The sequence below is a fragment of the Pan troglodytes genome, chromosome 15 (genome assembly GCF_028858775.2).
Source record: "Pan troglodytes isolate AG18354 chromosome 15, NHGRI_mPanTro3-v2.0_pri, whole genome shotgun sequence".
Taxonomy (NCBI): domain Eukaryota; kingdom Metazoa; phylum Chordata; class Mammalia; order Primates; family Hominidae; genus Pan; species Pan troglodytes.
In genome coordinates, this window is record NC_072413.2 from 89,459,147 (window position 1) to 89,474,495 (window position 15,349).

Here is a 15,349-nt window from a genome sequence, read left to right on the forward strand (position 1 = left end):
AAACCAAGACAAAGATATCAAAAAAACAGTGGTTGGTAGCTAATGCTGCCTCAGTGTCAAATAAGAGAGAACGAAAAAGGATCCAATAAACCTGCAGGTAGGATGTTACTTATACCAGAGCACTTTCTTTCTTTGAAATGGTAGGAGGCAGAGGAAATTAAATAAAACAAAAGCCCATCTGGCCTCATGTTGAAGTAACCACTATTTCCTCTGAGTACATGGAAGAACCTTTTATCCAGGAGACTGAAAAGGGTCAAGGAACGTTGTCTCCAACAAGAACTATTTGAAGAAATGAGACATTTGACTCCAGCGTTAACATACTCAGCTGAAAACAGGATCTCTACAGTTTTCTTTCAGATTCATCGTTCTACAAAGCCAAAATAAGATATTAAGGCTGAAGAAATAAAAACTGAATTAGCATTGGGAATCACAATATACTGATGACTCTCATTTCCTCATATGCTCTCAAAGCCCCAGTGTAATGGTAGATAATAGTCCATACATAAAAATGTCTATAATCTTTCTTGAAATAACATTGTCAGAAAAAGTTAATATAATCTGAATAAAAGAATTTTGAAGGCCTAATTTTTCCTCCAAAAGGAACTCTGACAATGCTGTTTTAGCAGTTATTTATGGTTAAATACCAGAAATCTGCTGACAACCTGAAAAAATTTCCACTTAAATCTTCCAGTTTAAACTTGTTGCCATTCTAATCTTGCAGCCTTTACAATGACCAATTGTTAATTAAGAACAAATAGTAGGGAATGTTTTCCCCTGCTCCATGCCTCCCCTGCATTTCCAAATTCAAAGATTGACTTGCAAATTGGAGTTCTGGGAAAAATTAGATGCAAGATCTGAGTATAATTGGGCAGAAAAAAAAGACACATCATTCTATTAAAAAGATGTCAAGGTGTTTCCTGCAATAATTATAAATCTTTTTCAGAAACTGTTGAGTTCACTCTGGGAGGTGAAAATGTTTTCATTTTAAACACTGCAAAATGACCGAAAGAACCAATTGGTATCGTTAAGGTGGGAAATAATTTTTAACTACATTCATGTCAGTTACCAAGATAGTATCTTTGATTAAGGGTTTGGACTTTTGGTCAGGCATGATGGCTCACACCTGTAATCACAGCACTTTGGGAGGCCAAGGCAGGAGGACCACTTGAGACCAGGACAACATAGGGAGATCCCGTCTCTACAAAAAATAACCAATTAGCTAGGCATGGTGGTGTCCCTTTGGTCCCAGCTACTTGAGAGGCTGAGGGAGGAGGATCAGTTGAGTCTGGGAGGTCAAGACTGCAGTGAGCCATGGTCATGCCACTGCACTCCAGACTGGGTGAAAGAGTGAAACAAAGTATGGACTTTTGAGTCAATGGAACTGTGTGTAGTGTTGTATTTCTAGCAATTTCTAACAGTATTCCTTCATAAGATGACAAGCTATTTCTAACCTCATTTCTCCTTCTGTTTTAGGAACACTTGTGTCAGGTTTCTATTTCAGTAACCATAATCACTAATAACTAAGGGAACACAAAAGTCCATCGATGAAAAGTCATCTCTTAACTGTGGAAGGCCAGCAGTTAATATACTGGACCACAAAATGAAATCAAGTGATGCAAGTTCTTCCCTCAATCTAAGAACCTGCAGAATACCAAGACAAGTGTTTCAAGAATCATCCTGAAAGGTCAGTTTTAAATTGTATGTTTAAGGCAGAAACATTACTTGGCATGGGGCTTTCTAGGTAAAAAAGGAAGACATAATATAATTGGCTTAGATCCTAAGAGTTTTTCTTCTCTTTATTTGCAAGATAAGTTGATTAACTTCAATTATTAATAGCCAAAACTTGTGCCTCCTAATTAGATCTATACTCTAGTGAGATATAATCTCATAATTAAGCACCCAAAGTTTTTGTTGTTAAAAAAAATTATCAGCCAATAATAAAACTTTTAATGACTGTAGCAAGTTGACACTTTCTGGTTTTCTATCCAACCATGCAGTATAGTCTTGTTTTTGGTACCACCATTGTAATTTACTGAGGAATAAACAAGACAGAGAAGCACACAGCGCTTGCTAGATACTCTTAAAGTATATGATACTTAAAATAGCACCCTTTCCTGGATATGAAGTTTTATTCACATTTGAAAATATATTCTTAAGTTCTAAACTCTTCACTTTAAAAACTGAGGGTAAGTAGAATTATTTTCATTTTCCTTGAAATAATTTGATCACATCTAAGACAACAAAAAGAACCTATTTAAAAATACTGTTTTAATAGGGTGACAGGTGATGGTCCTCTGGCCAGGTATTTATTTAGAAACCACCACTTACAAGTCAAACTGGTATTCCAAAGGGAGTAGTTAAAAACAAAAACAAGAAACATACAACTAATACAATTTCTCTTACTCTTCACTTTTCTTTTTATTATTCAAAAGTCAAATGTTTTTAAATCATCCATCCTCAATTTTGATTTAATGTACCGTCATTTCCCCAAGAAAAGAAATTTCAGAATCTCTTTGGAATACTAATTTCATGTTTCTAGATTTAACAAAACTGTTGAAGTTTTAAATTCCATTCTATTTCCCTGAATTCTCAAGACAGTTGCTGATGTAAATTTTAATATAAAATATTTAGTCACAAAATAGTATTGCTTTTGTATGCACATAGTTGTAAGATTACTTTGCTTTTGTCAATAAAAACTATACCATCTTTCATAAAACTCTAAACAAATTAAGAACTGTGATGTAGAACAAAAATTACACATGGTAAAACAGGTACCAGCACAACGTTAGGTTATATTACATCAAAAAAAGTTTTAATGGTCCCAAATATATATACTCAACAACTAAGCATACACTCAGGGGAGGAAAAAAAAAAATCAAAAAATAAAACAAAAAAATTATGACACAAATGACCACATCTAGAATTCCACTCAATCTTTAATCAAGTAGGGAGAAGTCCCCACTTAAAAAAAAAAAAAAATCTGCAGTTTGAAGGGCAAAGGGAACAGTTAAAAAAGAGGAAAACTTTATACTCGCCCCTCCCCCACAGAGGTTTTCCAAACCTGTTGTAGCTTGACTAAAATGTTCAGAATGTATGATTTTAAAGGCAGGTCTCTTTATACAAAGAAACTGCTGGCATTCTTGACTAGTGAAGAATTATGGCAGAAAGGCCCATTCTTCTGAGTCTCAAACATGGTCCAAGAAAGCATATTCTGATTGTAGCAACTGACCAGTCAATCCAGAGTTCCACTTACAAAACCCCTGCCCTGTTGGCTTTTTGTTTCCATTTCCTTCCCTGAGAAAAGGGCAATGTGTGGTCCAAGCTGGAGAGCTCAAAGGCTTAAGTCTTTCCCCTAAATGTATGATATCCCCTCCTCCTGCTCCATTGAATTGGCACTTGATGAGCAGAAGTCAAGTGTAAGAGGCTGATCTGTGTCAGTCATTCACAAGAGACCACTGCGCTTTGTTGTGGATTTTATATGGGGGAGGGGTGGAGAACCAGTTTTTTTCAACAGGTACTGATCCTAGGCCGTTGCCATTATTATGAATCAAATTTTGCTTTCTTTGACAATGGTAACGTATCTTCCTTATCTTCATCCTCATCATCATCTTCATCATCATCAGGATAATCTACCAGACCCACGAGGCCTCCCTGTTAAGAAATAAGGATTATTTAAAGAACAGAAAACAAAACATATAAAAACGCTGGTGTTTTCTGGCTGGAGAAAGAAAATAGATCCTACCAACATAGTAACGGTGGTTATTTCTGGGTGGTGGGACTGTGTTAAACTTCAATTCATTCATTATGTTTACATATTTTCTAAATTTCCTGTAATAAACATGCATACTTTTTTACAATAAGGGAAAACTTTGAGTTAATTAGAATTAAAGCAAAAAAAATTTTTTTTTTCCAAGTCGGAGTCTCGCTAATGTCACCCAGGCTGGAGTGCAATGGTGCAATCTCGGCTCACTGCAACCTCCACCTCCCGGGTTCAAGCAATTCTCCCTGCCTCAGCCTCCCGAGTAGCTGGGATTACAGGCGCCCGCCACCACGCCTGGGTAATTTTTGTATTTTTACTAGAGACAGGGTTTTGTCATGTTGTCCAGCCTGGTCTTGAACTCCTGACCTCAGGCGATCCACCTACCTTGGACTCCCAAAGTGCTGGGATTACAGGCATGAGCCACTGCACCCAAACTAAAGCAAAAAAATTTTAGTTTATAATCCTAGCAAATTACCCAGGAGTTAGAAAATGAATGAAAAATGTTTGTTTCAAGACTTAATAGCATATTAAAATTGTTTTAAACATAAAGTCTAAAATAGTATAAAAATGAGGCTGAGCATGGCCACGTGGCCCGTGCCTGTAATTCCAGCACTTTGGGAGGCTGAGGCGGAGGGATCACATGAGGACAGGAGTTTGAGACCAGCCTGGCCTGTTAATTAACATAGTGAAACCCTGTCTCTAATAAAATTACAAAAATTAGCCAGGTGTGGTGGTGCACATCTGTAATCCCAGCTACTCGGGAGGCTGAGGCACAAGAATCGCTTTAATCTGGAAGGTGGAGATTGCAGTGAGCTAAGATCACGCCACTGCACTCCAGCCTGGGTGACAGACTGAGACTCTGTCAAAAAAAAGTACCAAAATGAAAACTGCAGCAGATAAAGAGACCACCAGAAATGAGGGGAGACAGGCTTTTTCTATTTATTAGAGGTTAGGAAAGCAGTTCTACCCTGACTCTTCCTCATCATTTCATCTGGGTTTCCTTTTAGCCCTGCTCCTTCACCAGAAACCACTGCCGCTTGCTTTATTTATTTATTTTTTGAGATGGAGTCTCACTCTGTCGCCCAGGCTGGAGTGCAGTGGCGCCATCTCAGCTCCCTGGAAGCTCCTCCCGGGATCACACCATTCGCCTGCCTCAGCCTCCTGAGTAGCTGAGACTACAGGCGCCCGCCACCACAGGCGGCTAATGTTTTTGTATTTTTAGTAGAGACGGGGTTTCACCGTATTAGCCAGGATGGTCTCGGATCTCCTGACCTCGTGATCCACCCGCCTGGACCTCCCAAAGCACTGGGATTACAGGTGTAAGCCACTGCGCCCGGCTGCCGCTTGCTTGATTTCGATGCTAAGGGAAAAATTCACACTGCTCTGCTCTCAAGCCTGCCTCTTCATTTCAGCGTGTCTCAGATTCACTTCTTAGCCGTCAGGAGTCTCCAGCTCACGCCAGAAAAAAAAAAGACTGAATGGGCATTACGTGTCTGATTTAGATCAGTGATTCCCAAATGCCAGTCTTTTAACTGCTAGTCTGCTAGCCCAATAATCAATATATTATGTCTCAAAAGAAAAGGGTGGTTGGCATAAGGAGCCCCCAAAACTGGTTTTATTCTGAGATTGCATGTTTTCTACATTTTTTCTTAAGATTTTGTTCCTTTTTTTTTTTTTTTTTTTTTGAGATGGAGTCTCGCTGTTGCAGTAGTGATCTCGGCTCACTGCAAGCTCCGCCTCCCAGGTTCATGCCATTCTCCTGCCTCAGCCTCCAGAGTAGCTGGGACTACAGGTGCCCGCCACCACGCCTGGCTAATTTTTGTATTTTTAGTAGAAACAGGGTTTCACCACGTTAGCCAGGATGGTCTCGATCTCCTGACCTCGTGACCTGCCCGCCTCAGCCTCCCGAAGTGCTGGGATTACAGGCGTGAGCCACCGTGCCCAGCCCTTGTTCCTTTCTTATATGAAATGTTAGTGATAGTAGATGTTTAGTTTTCTTAACAAACCTTAACTGGCAAAGTAAAGTTAGAAGTATCCAGATATTTAGATTATCATTTCCCCACAAAGGCTTTATCTGGGTATTAGTTAGGAAAATTTATTCAAGAATAACTGAAAACCTTGAACATTTCTGTAAATGTTTTGACATACAAATTTGAAGTTTCAGTTCTAAAATCCAAAATACCCAAGTGAGAATTCACACTATATTCAGACTTGCATTGGTCATAAAAAAAACTTTCAGGAATTTCTCAACCTTTATATAAGTTCAAGCGGTGGGGGGGACTCATCCTCTAGTTCAGGGATGTTAAATCAGTTCTAGGTGGCAGTAACCAAAGGGAATCTTAGTCAAAATTATTGTTGAGAAAGCTTCAATTGGGAAAAAAGGGGGCAAAATAGGAGTCAAAAATGTACCTTTGTAGTAATAGCTGCCGTCTGAGACGTATTTTTAGGTACGGATCCAGGAGAGCCTGGAGATCCTGGGGATCCAGGTGATCCCGGAGAACCAGGCAGATTTGTTGTAGATGACTGGCTGGTGAGGTTAGTCTTCGTTCCACTGGACAGGGAAAGCTTGAAACTTGGGCTCTGCCGTCCAGAAAGATTTGTTTTCAGAAGCACTTCCTTTTCCTCACTTTCTTTTACTAAAAATGAGAATACTGTCAATAGTCGTCCCCCATACTTCTTTTTTAAATTTCCCCAAATGAGGTAACACTAAAACACATTTAACTAGCTTACTATGCTGGGTAGAAACATTGAAGTTCAATTTATAAAAGAAGCTTACCAAAATACTAACCACAATTCCATTCATTGGATCTTACCCCAGAGAAGAAGTGAAACCTTCAGAATCATATTTAGTATCCCTACCCTTCCTGAAATAGTATATTCCTTATTCAACTCAAATTAAGAAAACTTAAGTCTATGCCTACACAACACTGCTATTCAGTCACATCCCATAAAGCAATGGAGTCTTTAAACCCTATGCCATCACACATTCCAAGCAAATAATCATTTTGTCAAGAAATAAGAATAAATCTAGAGTAAGAAAGCCTTAATTTTCTCTTGCCCATTTTTTTTCAACATACATTTCTTCCTTTCCATGAATTTACTTATTGGATCCATAATATCATCATCATTTTTAGTTTTGTCAGATGGAGACACTACAGCTTCTCCATCTTCCATGTCATCTTCATCTGTGTTAAACCACATCTCTTCTTCATCTTCTAGTGTTCTGGCATCTCTTCGATATCTGTGATTCCTCAAAATGGAACGCATACTATGAGTAGAGAAGAAAGAGTAAATACAATCATATATGGACTTAATTGTACTGTTACAGATGACTTATTAAACTTGTTAACATAGGGAATTAACATGAAATTTACAAATATTAAAATATCAATGTAAATCCAGGTATTTAGATTAATGTACAAAATTTTAAATAATAATTTGTAACCTTAGTGACTTGTAAATTCAAAGCAAGTAATATAATCCTCATTTTATTTTGAACACATGAAGCCTCACTTCCACTGTTTGGTCTTTTTTTTTTCCCCCTTATCTAGCCTGATACATGCCTGAGGTATTATACTAATAACCAGCCTAATCTTCAGGGAAACATTTATGCTGACCCTTACAGGAAGCTACAATTTCTATTTGCTATCTGCTGATTTCCCTGTTCCTTATCAAGCCAAATAATATCAAATAAACAATAAAGCCACTACCATACGACTTGATGCTGAACGAATAGGTTTAAATATATGGTAATTTACCTGTCGAGTTTGGGATTATCTTGCCTTTCTCTTTGTTGTTCAAATCTCAGTTTTAATCCTTTAAATGTCTGTACATAATCTACATCTTCCAGTGCTTTCCAGTAATTTTCAATTACATGAGCAGTTAATGATTTTATATCTTCCTACAGAAAAGAATAGTAATGAAAAAATGATAGGAAAATGTCATTTTAGCAAGATGAGGCTTAATTTAATCAATTCGTACCCACCAAAAATAGCTTAATTTAATAAAACTACATAATCTTAGAGATAACCAAACAATAAAAAATGGGAATAACGTACACTGGCTACTATAGTAGTCCCCAATTTATCTATGGGTCTTTTTTTTTTGAGATGGAGTTTTGCTCTTACTGCCCAGGCTGGAGTGCAATGGCGTGATCTCGGCTCACTGCAACCTCTGCCTCCTGGATTTAAGCGATTCTCCTGCCTCAGCCTCCAGAGTAGCTGGGATTACATGCATGCACCACCACGCCTGGCTAATTTTGTATTTTTAGTAGAGATGGGGTGTCTCCATGTTGGTCAGGCTGGTCTCGAACTCCCGACCTCAGGTGATCCGCCTGCCTCAGCCTCCCAAAGTGCTGGGATTACAGGTGCGAGCCACTGCACCCAGCTATCTATGGGTCTTTACAAAGTAAATGCCCAGGTCTTGCCCTAGGTGATTCTGATTCTGATGTGCGGGCTGGGTATGTGTATTTTTTAGAGATGGGGTCTCGTTCTGGCACCTAGGTTGAGATATAGTGGTATGATTATAGCTCACCGCAGGCTTGAACTCCTGGGCTCAAGCAATCCTCCCACTTCAGCCTCCTGAGCAGCTAGGACTATCGGCATGCACCACCATACGGGGCTAAGTTTTAACAAAAAATTTTTGTAGAGATGGGGTCTTGATATGTTGCCCAAGCTAGTCTCTAACTCCTGGCCTAAAGCAATCCTCCCACTTTGGCCTGCCAAAGTGCTGGGATTACAGGCATAAGCCACTATCCCTGGCCATGGACATATATGTTTTATTAATTAATTTTTATTTTAGGTTCAGGGGGTCCATGTGCGTATTTGTTATATGGGTAAACTGCGTGTCACAGGGGTTTGGTGTATAGCTTATTTCATCACCCAGGTAGTAAGCACAGTACCCAATAGGTAGTTTTTCAATCCCCACCTTCTCCTACTCTCTACCCTCAAGTGGCTCTGGTATCTGTTGTTGTTCCCTTCTTTATTTCCATGTGTACTCAAAGTTTAGTTCCCACTTACAAGAGAGAACACACAACAGCCATGCGTATTTTAAAAGCATGTCACAGGCCGGGTGAAGAGGCTCATGCCTGTAATCCCAGCAGTTTGGGAGGCCAAGGTGGGCAGATCACCTGAGGTCAGGATGTTGAGACCTGCCTGGCCAATAGTGAGACCCTATCTCTACTAAAAATACAAAAATTAGTCGGGTATGGTGGCGCATGTCTGTAATCCCAGCTACTCTAGAGGCTGAGGCAGAAGAACCGCATGAACCTGGGAGGTAGAAGGCGCAGTGAGTCGAGATCATGCCACTGCACTTCAGCCTGGGTGACAGAGTGAGACTCTGTCCCCACCCCCCTCCCTCACCCCCCAAAAAAAGCATGTTACAGAAAAGTTCTGGAGATGAATAATGGTGATGGCTGCCAACAATGTGAATGTTTACTTTAAAATGGTTAAAATAGCAAGTTTAATGTTTTATATTATTTTATCCCAGCTTTTAAAAAAGCACGACATCCAGGTACTGTGGTATGCACCTCCAGTCTCAATTACTTGTGAGGCTAAGGTGGGAGGATCGTTTGAGCCCAGCTGGGCAACATAGCAAAACCCTGTCTCTAAGAAACAAACAAAACAAAAAGCCATGCCAGATAAATTTGCACAGCATCAATGAGAACCACTAGCTTATTACATTACTAGAGAATAAAGAGTATTATGAAATTGGTCTTTAGAAATGTGTAAGTTAAGAAAAACACATTCAAATGCTTATCTGTCAAGTGTAGTTTTGCTTTCTTAAAATGATTACTGTGACCATCCTACAAAGCAGCAGTCCCTAACCTTTTTGGTTTCATGAAAGACAATTTTTCCACCAACTGGGGTGGGAGTGGGGGAGCACGGTTTCAGGATGAAATTGTTCCACCTCACAGTTAGCCAAAGGGTTCATGCTCCTAGGAGAATATAATGCTGCTGCTGATCTGATAGGAGGTAGAGCTCAGGCAGTAATAATGCCTGCTTGCCAGCAGCTTACCTCCTGCTGTGCAGCCTGGTTCCTAACAGGCTATGGACTGGTCCACGGCCAAGGGGTTGAGGACCCCTGCTATAACAGATTTGTAGCTGCTGAGAGGTAAGATGTAGCTTGAATCAAATCTCTCACAGGCTTTTGGTACTTTTCTTTTTTTTTTAAATCTCTCCAAATATTATAATCTCAAGCCAAAATACTAGGTAATGCATATTCAATTTTCTCAAACAATTAAAACGAAAATTCTAATTAAAAATACAGAACCTACCACTCTAATAAATTCAAACATCTCTATTATGGCAGAGTTCATCAGATTGTAGCGGGATCCATTGTTGAGAAATGCTTTCACTACTGGTTCAAACAAAAAACTTTTCATTATGTAGCGGTTGTAAAACTCATCTTTTAATCCAATAATCTTTCTTTTAAAACGAAGGGCACCTGAAACACAGAGGCATGGTTGTTTAAATCACATACCACTCTTCCATACTTTAGACTTACCAAACAAAAATAACCATCAAACCAAAAAAAACTGTTTAACACATATCAATAATTATTTATGATGTTTGCACTTCCGGAACTGTGAACCTAAAGATAAGGATTATGAAAATGTTATCAGAAAAATGTCTTCTAAAAGTAGTATATGTCATCATAGAACACAAGTCTTAGAAAGCCAGAAAAATCCTGAAAATAAACCAGTTACTAATGACCAAAATGTAATTTACATCTAAAATAAGAGCTAAGACAAACGAATGAACCTATCACACTACTTAAGATGAAAAAATTCAACATGACCTTTTATATCCACCTTAATAGAAAAAACCAGTGTTTTATTAGGGCAATCCACTGTATAATTTGATCTTCAATATTTTTGGACACTCTTATTATTTTGCATTGTAGTTCATGGAATTTTATTTATTTGTGGATGTGGCTGTAGAAAGGCCATCAACCCACAAAAATCTGCATGACCCAAAATTTGCCTTGCCATAGTTTAAAAATAAATTTAGAGGATGTTATTTAAAATGTGGTCCTCTATGCTTATTGTAGCGAGTATGCTTTTTAATTTTTTTCTAGTTTTCATTTTCATAATTAATTAGGCTTTAACTTACAGATTAAAAGGTATATTTACATCTTGAGGTATGGGGAGTTACTTAAGTCACCATTCATCAAGACACAAATATACTCAGACAGCTAGACTTCAACAAAGCCCTCTTTACCTAAATGGAATTATCAGTAAGTTAATGCCCCAGTTATTGTAAACAGTGCAAAAAAGCATACTCACTTCATGCAGTCACATCGTCTTCGGTTGGCAAGATTAAATATTGTGTTTGTATTTTGGTTTCTTTGGAGATCATGGAAGTGGCTCGTTAAATTGCCAATTTGCTATTAATCAAGTCCTTCATGAGCAGGTAGCCAGGCAACCATGCTGACACGGTTTCTGGGTGGGAAGGCAGAGGAGTAAAGCAGCTCAATTTTTCTTTAGTTGGCAGAAAAGAGGTCCACAAGTGAATGCCCAATTAGGTACAGTTGATTATTAACTGCCTTAACAATGCAACTTATTTAAGAGTGTATCTTTCTTAAGAAACACTCTGGGCAGGGAGTTTCTAAATAGTTTATAGAATAATAATTGCATTTTATTTTTTAAACTACTGAATATTTTTAAAAACATACTCATGGTGAACTAAGACATTTTAAACACTAAGAGGCATCTTTCTGTGTGATAAGTCAAAGCCTAACAAGGGTTTATTTTCCCAAAACAATATTTTCAGTTTGTATTTTTAAGGTTATTTGACAAAGGAACTTACTGAGGCATTTCCATTTGTTAGGAATAAAAATCAGTACTTTAGAGCTCATGCTAATAGACCACATTTTAAACTTGTAATAATTAAGGCAGGAGTATTACTATTTTAAGAATTTGTACTCCAACTTTGCGGGCTTTGTGGAGACTTGTGTCCTACCATAACACACACACACCCCCCTCTTGTCTGACTGTAGTTCCTAGGTGAGTGAAAAACTCCTTTCCTGAAATTCACTAAGACAAGGGAATGTAGATGGCACCACTGCACTTCTTCCAGAGCACTTCTATCCAGAAACTGCTGCGGTAGATAGAAGGAGGTTCTAGTGGTCTTTTTGTTGTGGTCCTTATTTCCATTTGCTCTTACATTTTATATCAAGAACTTTGTATTATTACCACTCAAATCCATCCCTTAAAAGAAACCTGCATCAAAAATATCCAACCACTATTCTTTGCTGTTGAGTAAAAAGCTGCTTTCAAAATTTTACCAGTAAGATCTAGTAAGTCAAGTCACTCAAAGTAGAGTGGAGAAAGCTTTTAGGATAGGCCAAGTTGGCACTGCCATTGGATTTTCAATGTAAAGCACATTCTGCTTCCACTCACATCTCTAACCTTCATTAACATTTCCAGGAACCTCTTGTGCTTAGTTTCAATCATCTCTAAAAAACATTATTTATCTGTACTTTATAAAACGTGAATTTCATGTAATAAATTTGTGACTTTTTACCTTGTAACTAATGATAATTGAATAAATGCCTCTATAATAAAGCTTTATTTCATTCCTTTTTAAGATTTCCATGTTTTTAACAAGAACAACAAAACACCCTCAAACAACATAAAAGCATGAGCTAAAGGGCTACAGTATAAGATCCAAGGAACTTAATAAGGCCAAGGAAATTGATAGATGTGATATCTAGCCTATAAAGACCGAGTTTAGAAACGATTGCTAGACACACCTACATACTTAACTAGTTGTCTTTAAAGATGACAAAGTATAATAATTAAGCAGCAGCAAATATAAAAAAATTAAAAGCTCCCTAAATCCCCAAACTGTTACATTTAATTGCTCATTACTGTCTGCATTTATATATGTGCACCTAAACTTAAATATCAATAAACCCTCCTTTAAAAAATACTATACCTAATACTTCAATGTACACTTTTTTTCAGAAGAACCACAAGTATCTTAAATTTCCTCAAATTTATTTTAGTTCTTAGATATCTTTGGTAAAAACTCCTATTGCATACTACAAAGCCAGTTCTAAAAAGCTTGTTCCTAATGACAGGCATCTTTGTTAGGAAGATACTTATATATCCTCAACCCTGGGAAGAGAGGTACACCAAGAGGTCCTTTCAAAGAGTTAGGTTTAATGATAACCTGACTCAGTTTGGAAAATATCAACAATGAAACATAACTAAGATTTTGCTAACATACTTAGTTTCCAACCATAAACTTTCATTTACTTAAAAGATTCTCTCCAAAGTTCTCATTAGATTTTGAGAAATTTTCTTTGCAATACTGCAAGCAAAATAATGAAATGATGAACTGAACTAAAGAAAAGTCCTTTGCTTTTAGCTGCATTGTCCTGACTCTCTTTAAAAATGACCAAGTAGGCTGGGCGCCATGGCTCACGCCTGAATCCCAGCACGTTGGGAGGCCGAGGCAGGCGGATCACGAGGTCAAGAATTTGAGACCAGCCTGACCAACATGGTGAAACCCCATCTCTACTAAAATACAAAAATTAGCTGGGCGTAGTGGTGCGCTCCTGTAATCCCAGCTACTCAGGAGGCTGAGGCAGGAGAATTGCTTGAACCCAGGAGGTGGAGGTGCAGTGAGCCGAGATCGTGCCACTGCACTCCAGCCAAGGCGACAGAGTGACTCCGTCTCAAAAAAAAAAAAAAAAAAGGAAAAAAGAAAAAAAAGACCAAGTATACTTTGTCCACATGCCACAATTTTTTTTTTTACCCAATTAACAACTTAACTATGTATTCAACCAAGAATGCAATACTCTCTCATGACCAAGACACAACTCAAGTTACCAATTGTGTGAAATTTTTCATCTGCCTCATTAAATTATAATGAATTATTTCCACTATGCATCCAAACACACCTCAATATAGTGCTTATCACTGTTGCATTTTGATTTTCACATGACTCCCTCCTCCTAATGAACTGATTCCATTGATGGCCAAGTCCAGGTCATAACCATCTTCATTTTCCTAGTACACCAGATATAAGATAGTAATCAAATCTAAGATGCCACTGACTAAGCTACCAATTATAGTGACATGCCATTAACCCATTCATGCTAGAGGTTGCAAATTTTTTTCTGTAAAAAAAAAAAAAAAAAAAAAAATCAGACCTTGGTGTTGACCTTAAGCAGGATATAAATAACTCCCACAAGCTTAGCATTCCAATAATGGAAGACTAGGCATAAATGGGTTAATTGTAAGACTCATCTTGATTTCAGAGATAATGTGTAAAAGTGTACATTTTTTGAATCAATGAAATATAGTTGTGTTTAATATGTTTGGTAAAATAAAACAATTTATTCATTTATTCAGTTTTTCCATTCTGCTCTCAAATCCCCTTTTCCACACTTGAACAAAACTCTATTGTCAACATAAAAGAACAAGTCAAAGAGCTATAAACTCCCCCTCTAAACTTGGCCTTGGTGTTCTCACTTTTTCTGTGATAGTATATGAGAAAAATGAATATAATGTTGCCCTGATAGGAAGTTTAATGAATTTTAAAAGAAAGTAATGTTGCTTTTATAAAATATAAAATTTATTATTTTTCTTGGGTGGGGAGACAGTGTCTCTCTGTTGCCCAGACTGGAGTGCAATGGTGCAATTTCAGCTCACCGCGATATCTGCCTCCCAGGTTCAAGCGATCCTTCTGCCTCAGCCTCCCGAGTAGTTGGGACTATAGGCGTGCACCACCACACCCAGCTTTCTATTTTTAGTAGAGACGGGGTTTCACCATGTTACCCAGGCTGGCCTAGAACTCCTGACCTCAGGTGATCTGCCAGCCTCATCCTCCCAAAGTGCTGGGATTATAGACATGAGCCACTGCACCTGGCCATTTATTTATTTATAAATTTAAAATAAAATTTTAATTTATAATTATTTTAATATGTAATTACATGATTTAAGGATTTTTAAAAAATCAATTAAGCAAAACAATTAGAAATGAAGTAAAGAAGATTAGCAAAAATGGATATATATTCAGGCCTCTAATTAGTGCATGACTATGACTGCTTCAAACAACAACAACAACAAAAAACACTCAAACTTACCTTTAAAAACCAAAGGGCAAAAATTAAATTACCACCAGAAATCTCTTACAGAACCTCTAGGGTACCCCTAAATTTGGTCTAACAACTTACCAGTAAGGACCACTTACATATGGCAACTCATTACCTGAGATGTCTGGCTGCTGCTTGATAAAGAACATTCTGGATTAACCTATTTTCAATTCAGAAACATGGTTTTCTCTAACAAACTCGGGTCTTAAGAACACTGTGAAAGTCATTTTGAAAAACTTATGTCTAAGAACAATCTTGTTATGAGACTATATTGCTCTAAAAGAGTCTATAAACGTTTTCATAAAGGTCCACCTAGTACATATTTTAGGCTTTGTGGGCCACATATGGTCTCTGTACCATATTCATTTCTCTCTTCTCAGGCCACCTTTTAAAAACATAAACATGTTTCAGCTTGTAGGCTGTACAATCATAGGCCATGGGCTGGATCTGGCCTCAGCTGTAGTCTGTCACCCCTGCTATAAA

At 37.9% G+C, this 15,349-nt stretch overlaps 1 protein-coding gene across 10 annotated transcripts in view; it reads right to left on the reverse strand.

Annotated features, from left to right (window-relative positions):
• Positions 1-2,393: 2,393 nt before the first annotated feature.
• Positions 2,394-15,349, reverse strand: part of PPP4R3A (protein phosphatase 4 regulatory subunit 3A) — a 53,359-nt gene continuing 40,403 nt past the window's right edge. For all 10 annotated transcript variants that reach the window (XM_054665792.2, XM_054665793.2, XM_063793079.1 and 7 more), the window contains exons 12-16: positions 10,035-10,204; positions 7,519-7,661; positions 6,838-7,028; positions 6,170-6,396; positions 2,394-3,651 (exon numbers count right to left, since the gene is read on the reverse strand). In XM_054665792.2, the coding sequence (XP_054521767.1) occupies positions 3,541-3,651; positions 6,170-6,396; positions 6,838-7,028; positions 7,519-7,661; positions 10,035-10,204 (842 nt within the window). In that variant the 3' untranslated portion in view covers positions 2,394-3,540. The remainder of the gene's footprint in view (positions 3,652-6,169; positions 6,397-6,837; positions 7,029-7,518; positions 7,662-10,034; positions 10,205-15,349) is intronic.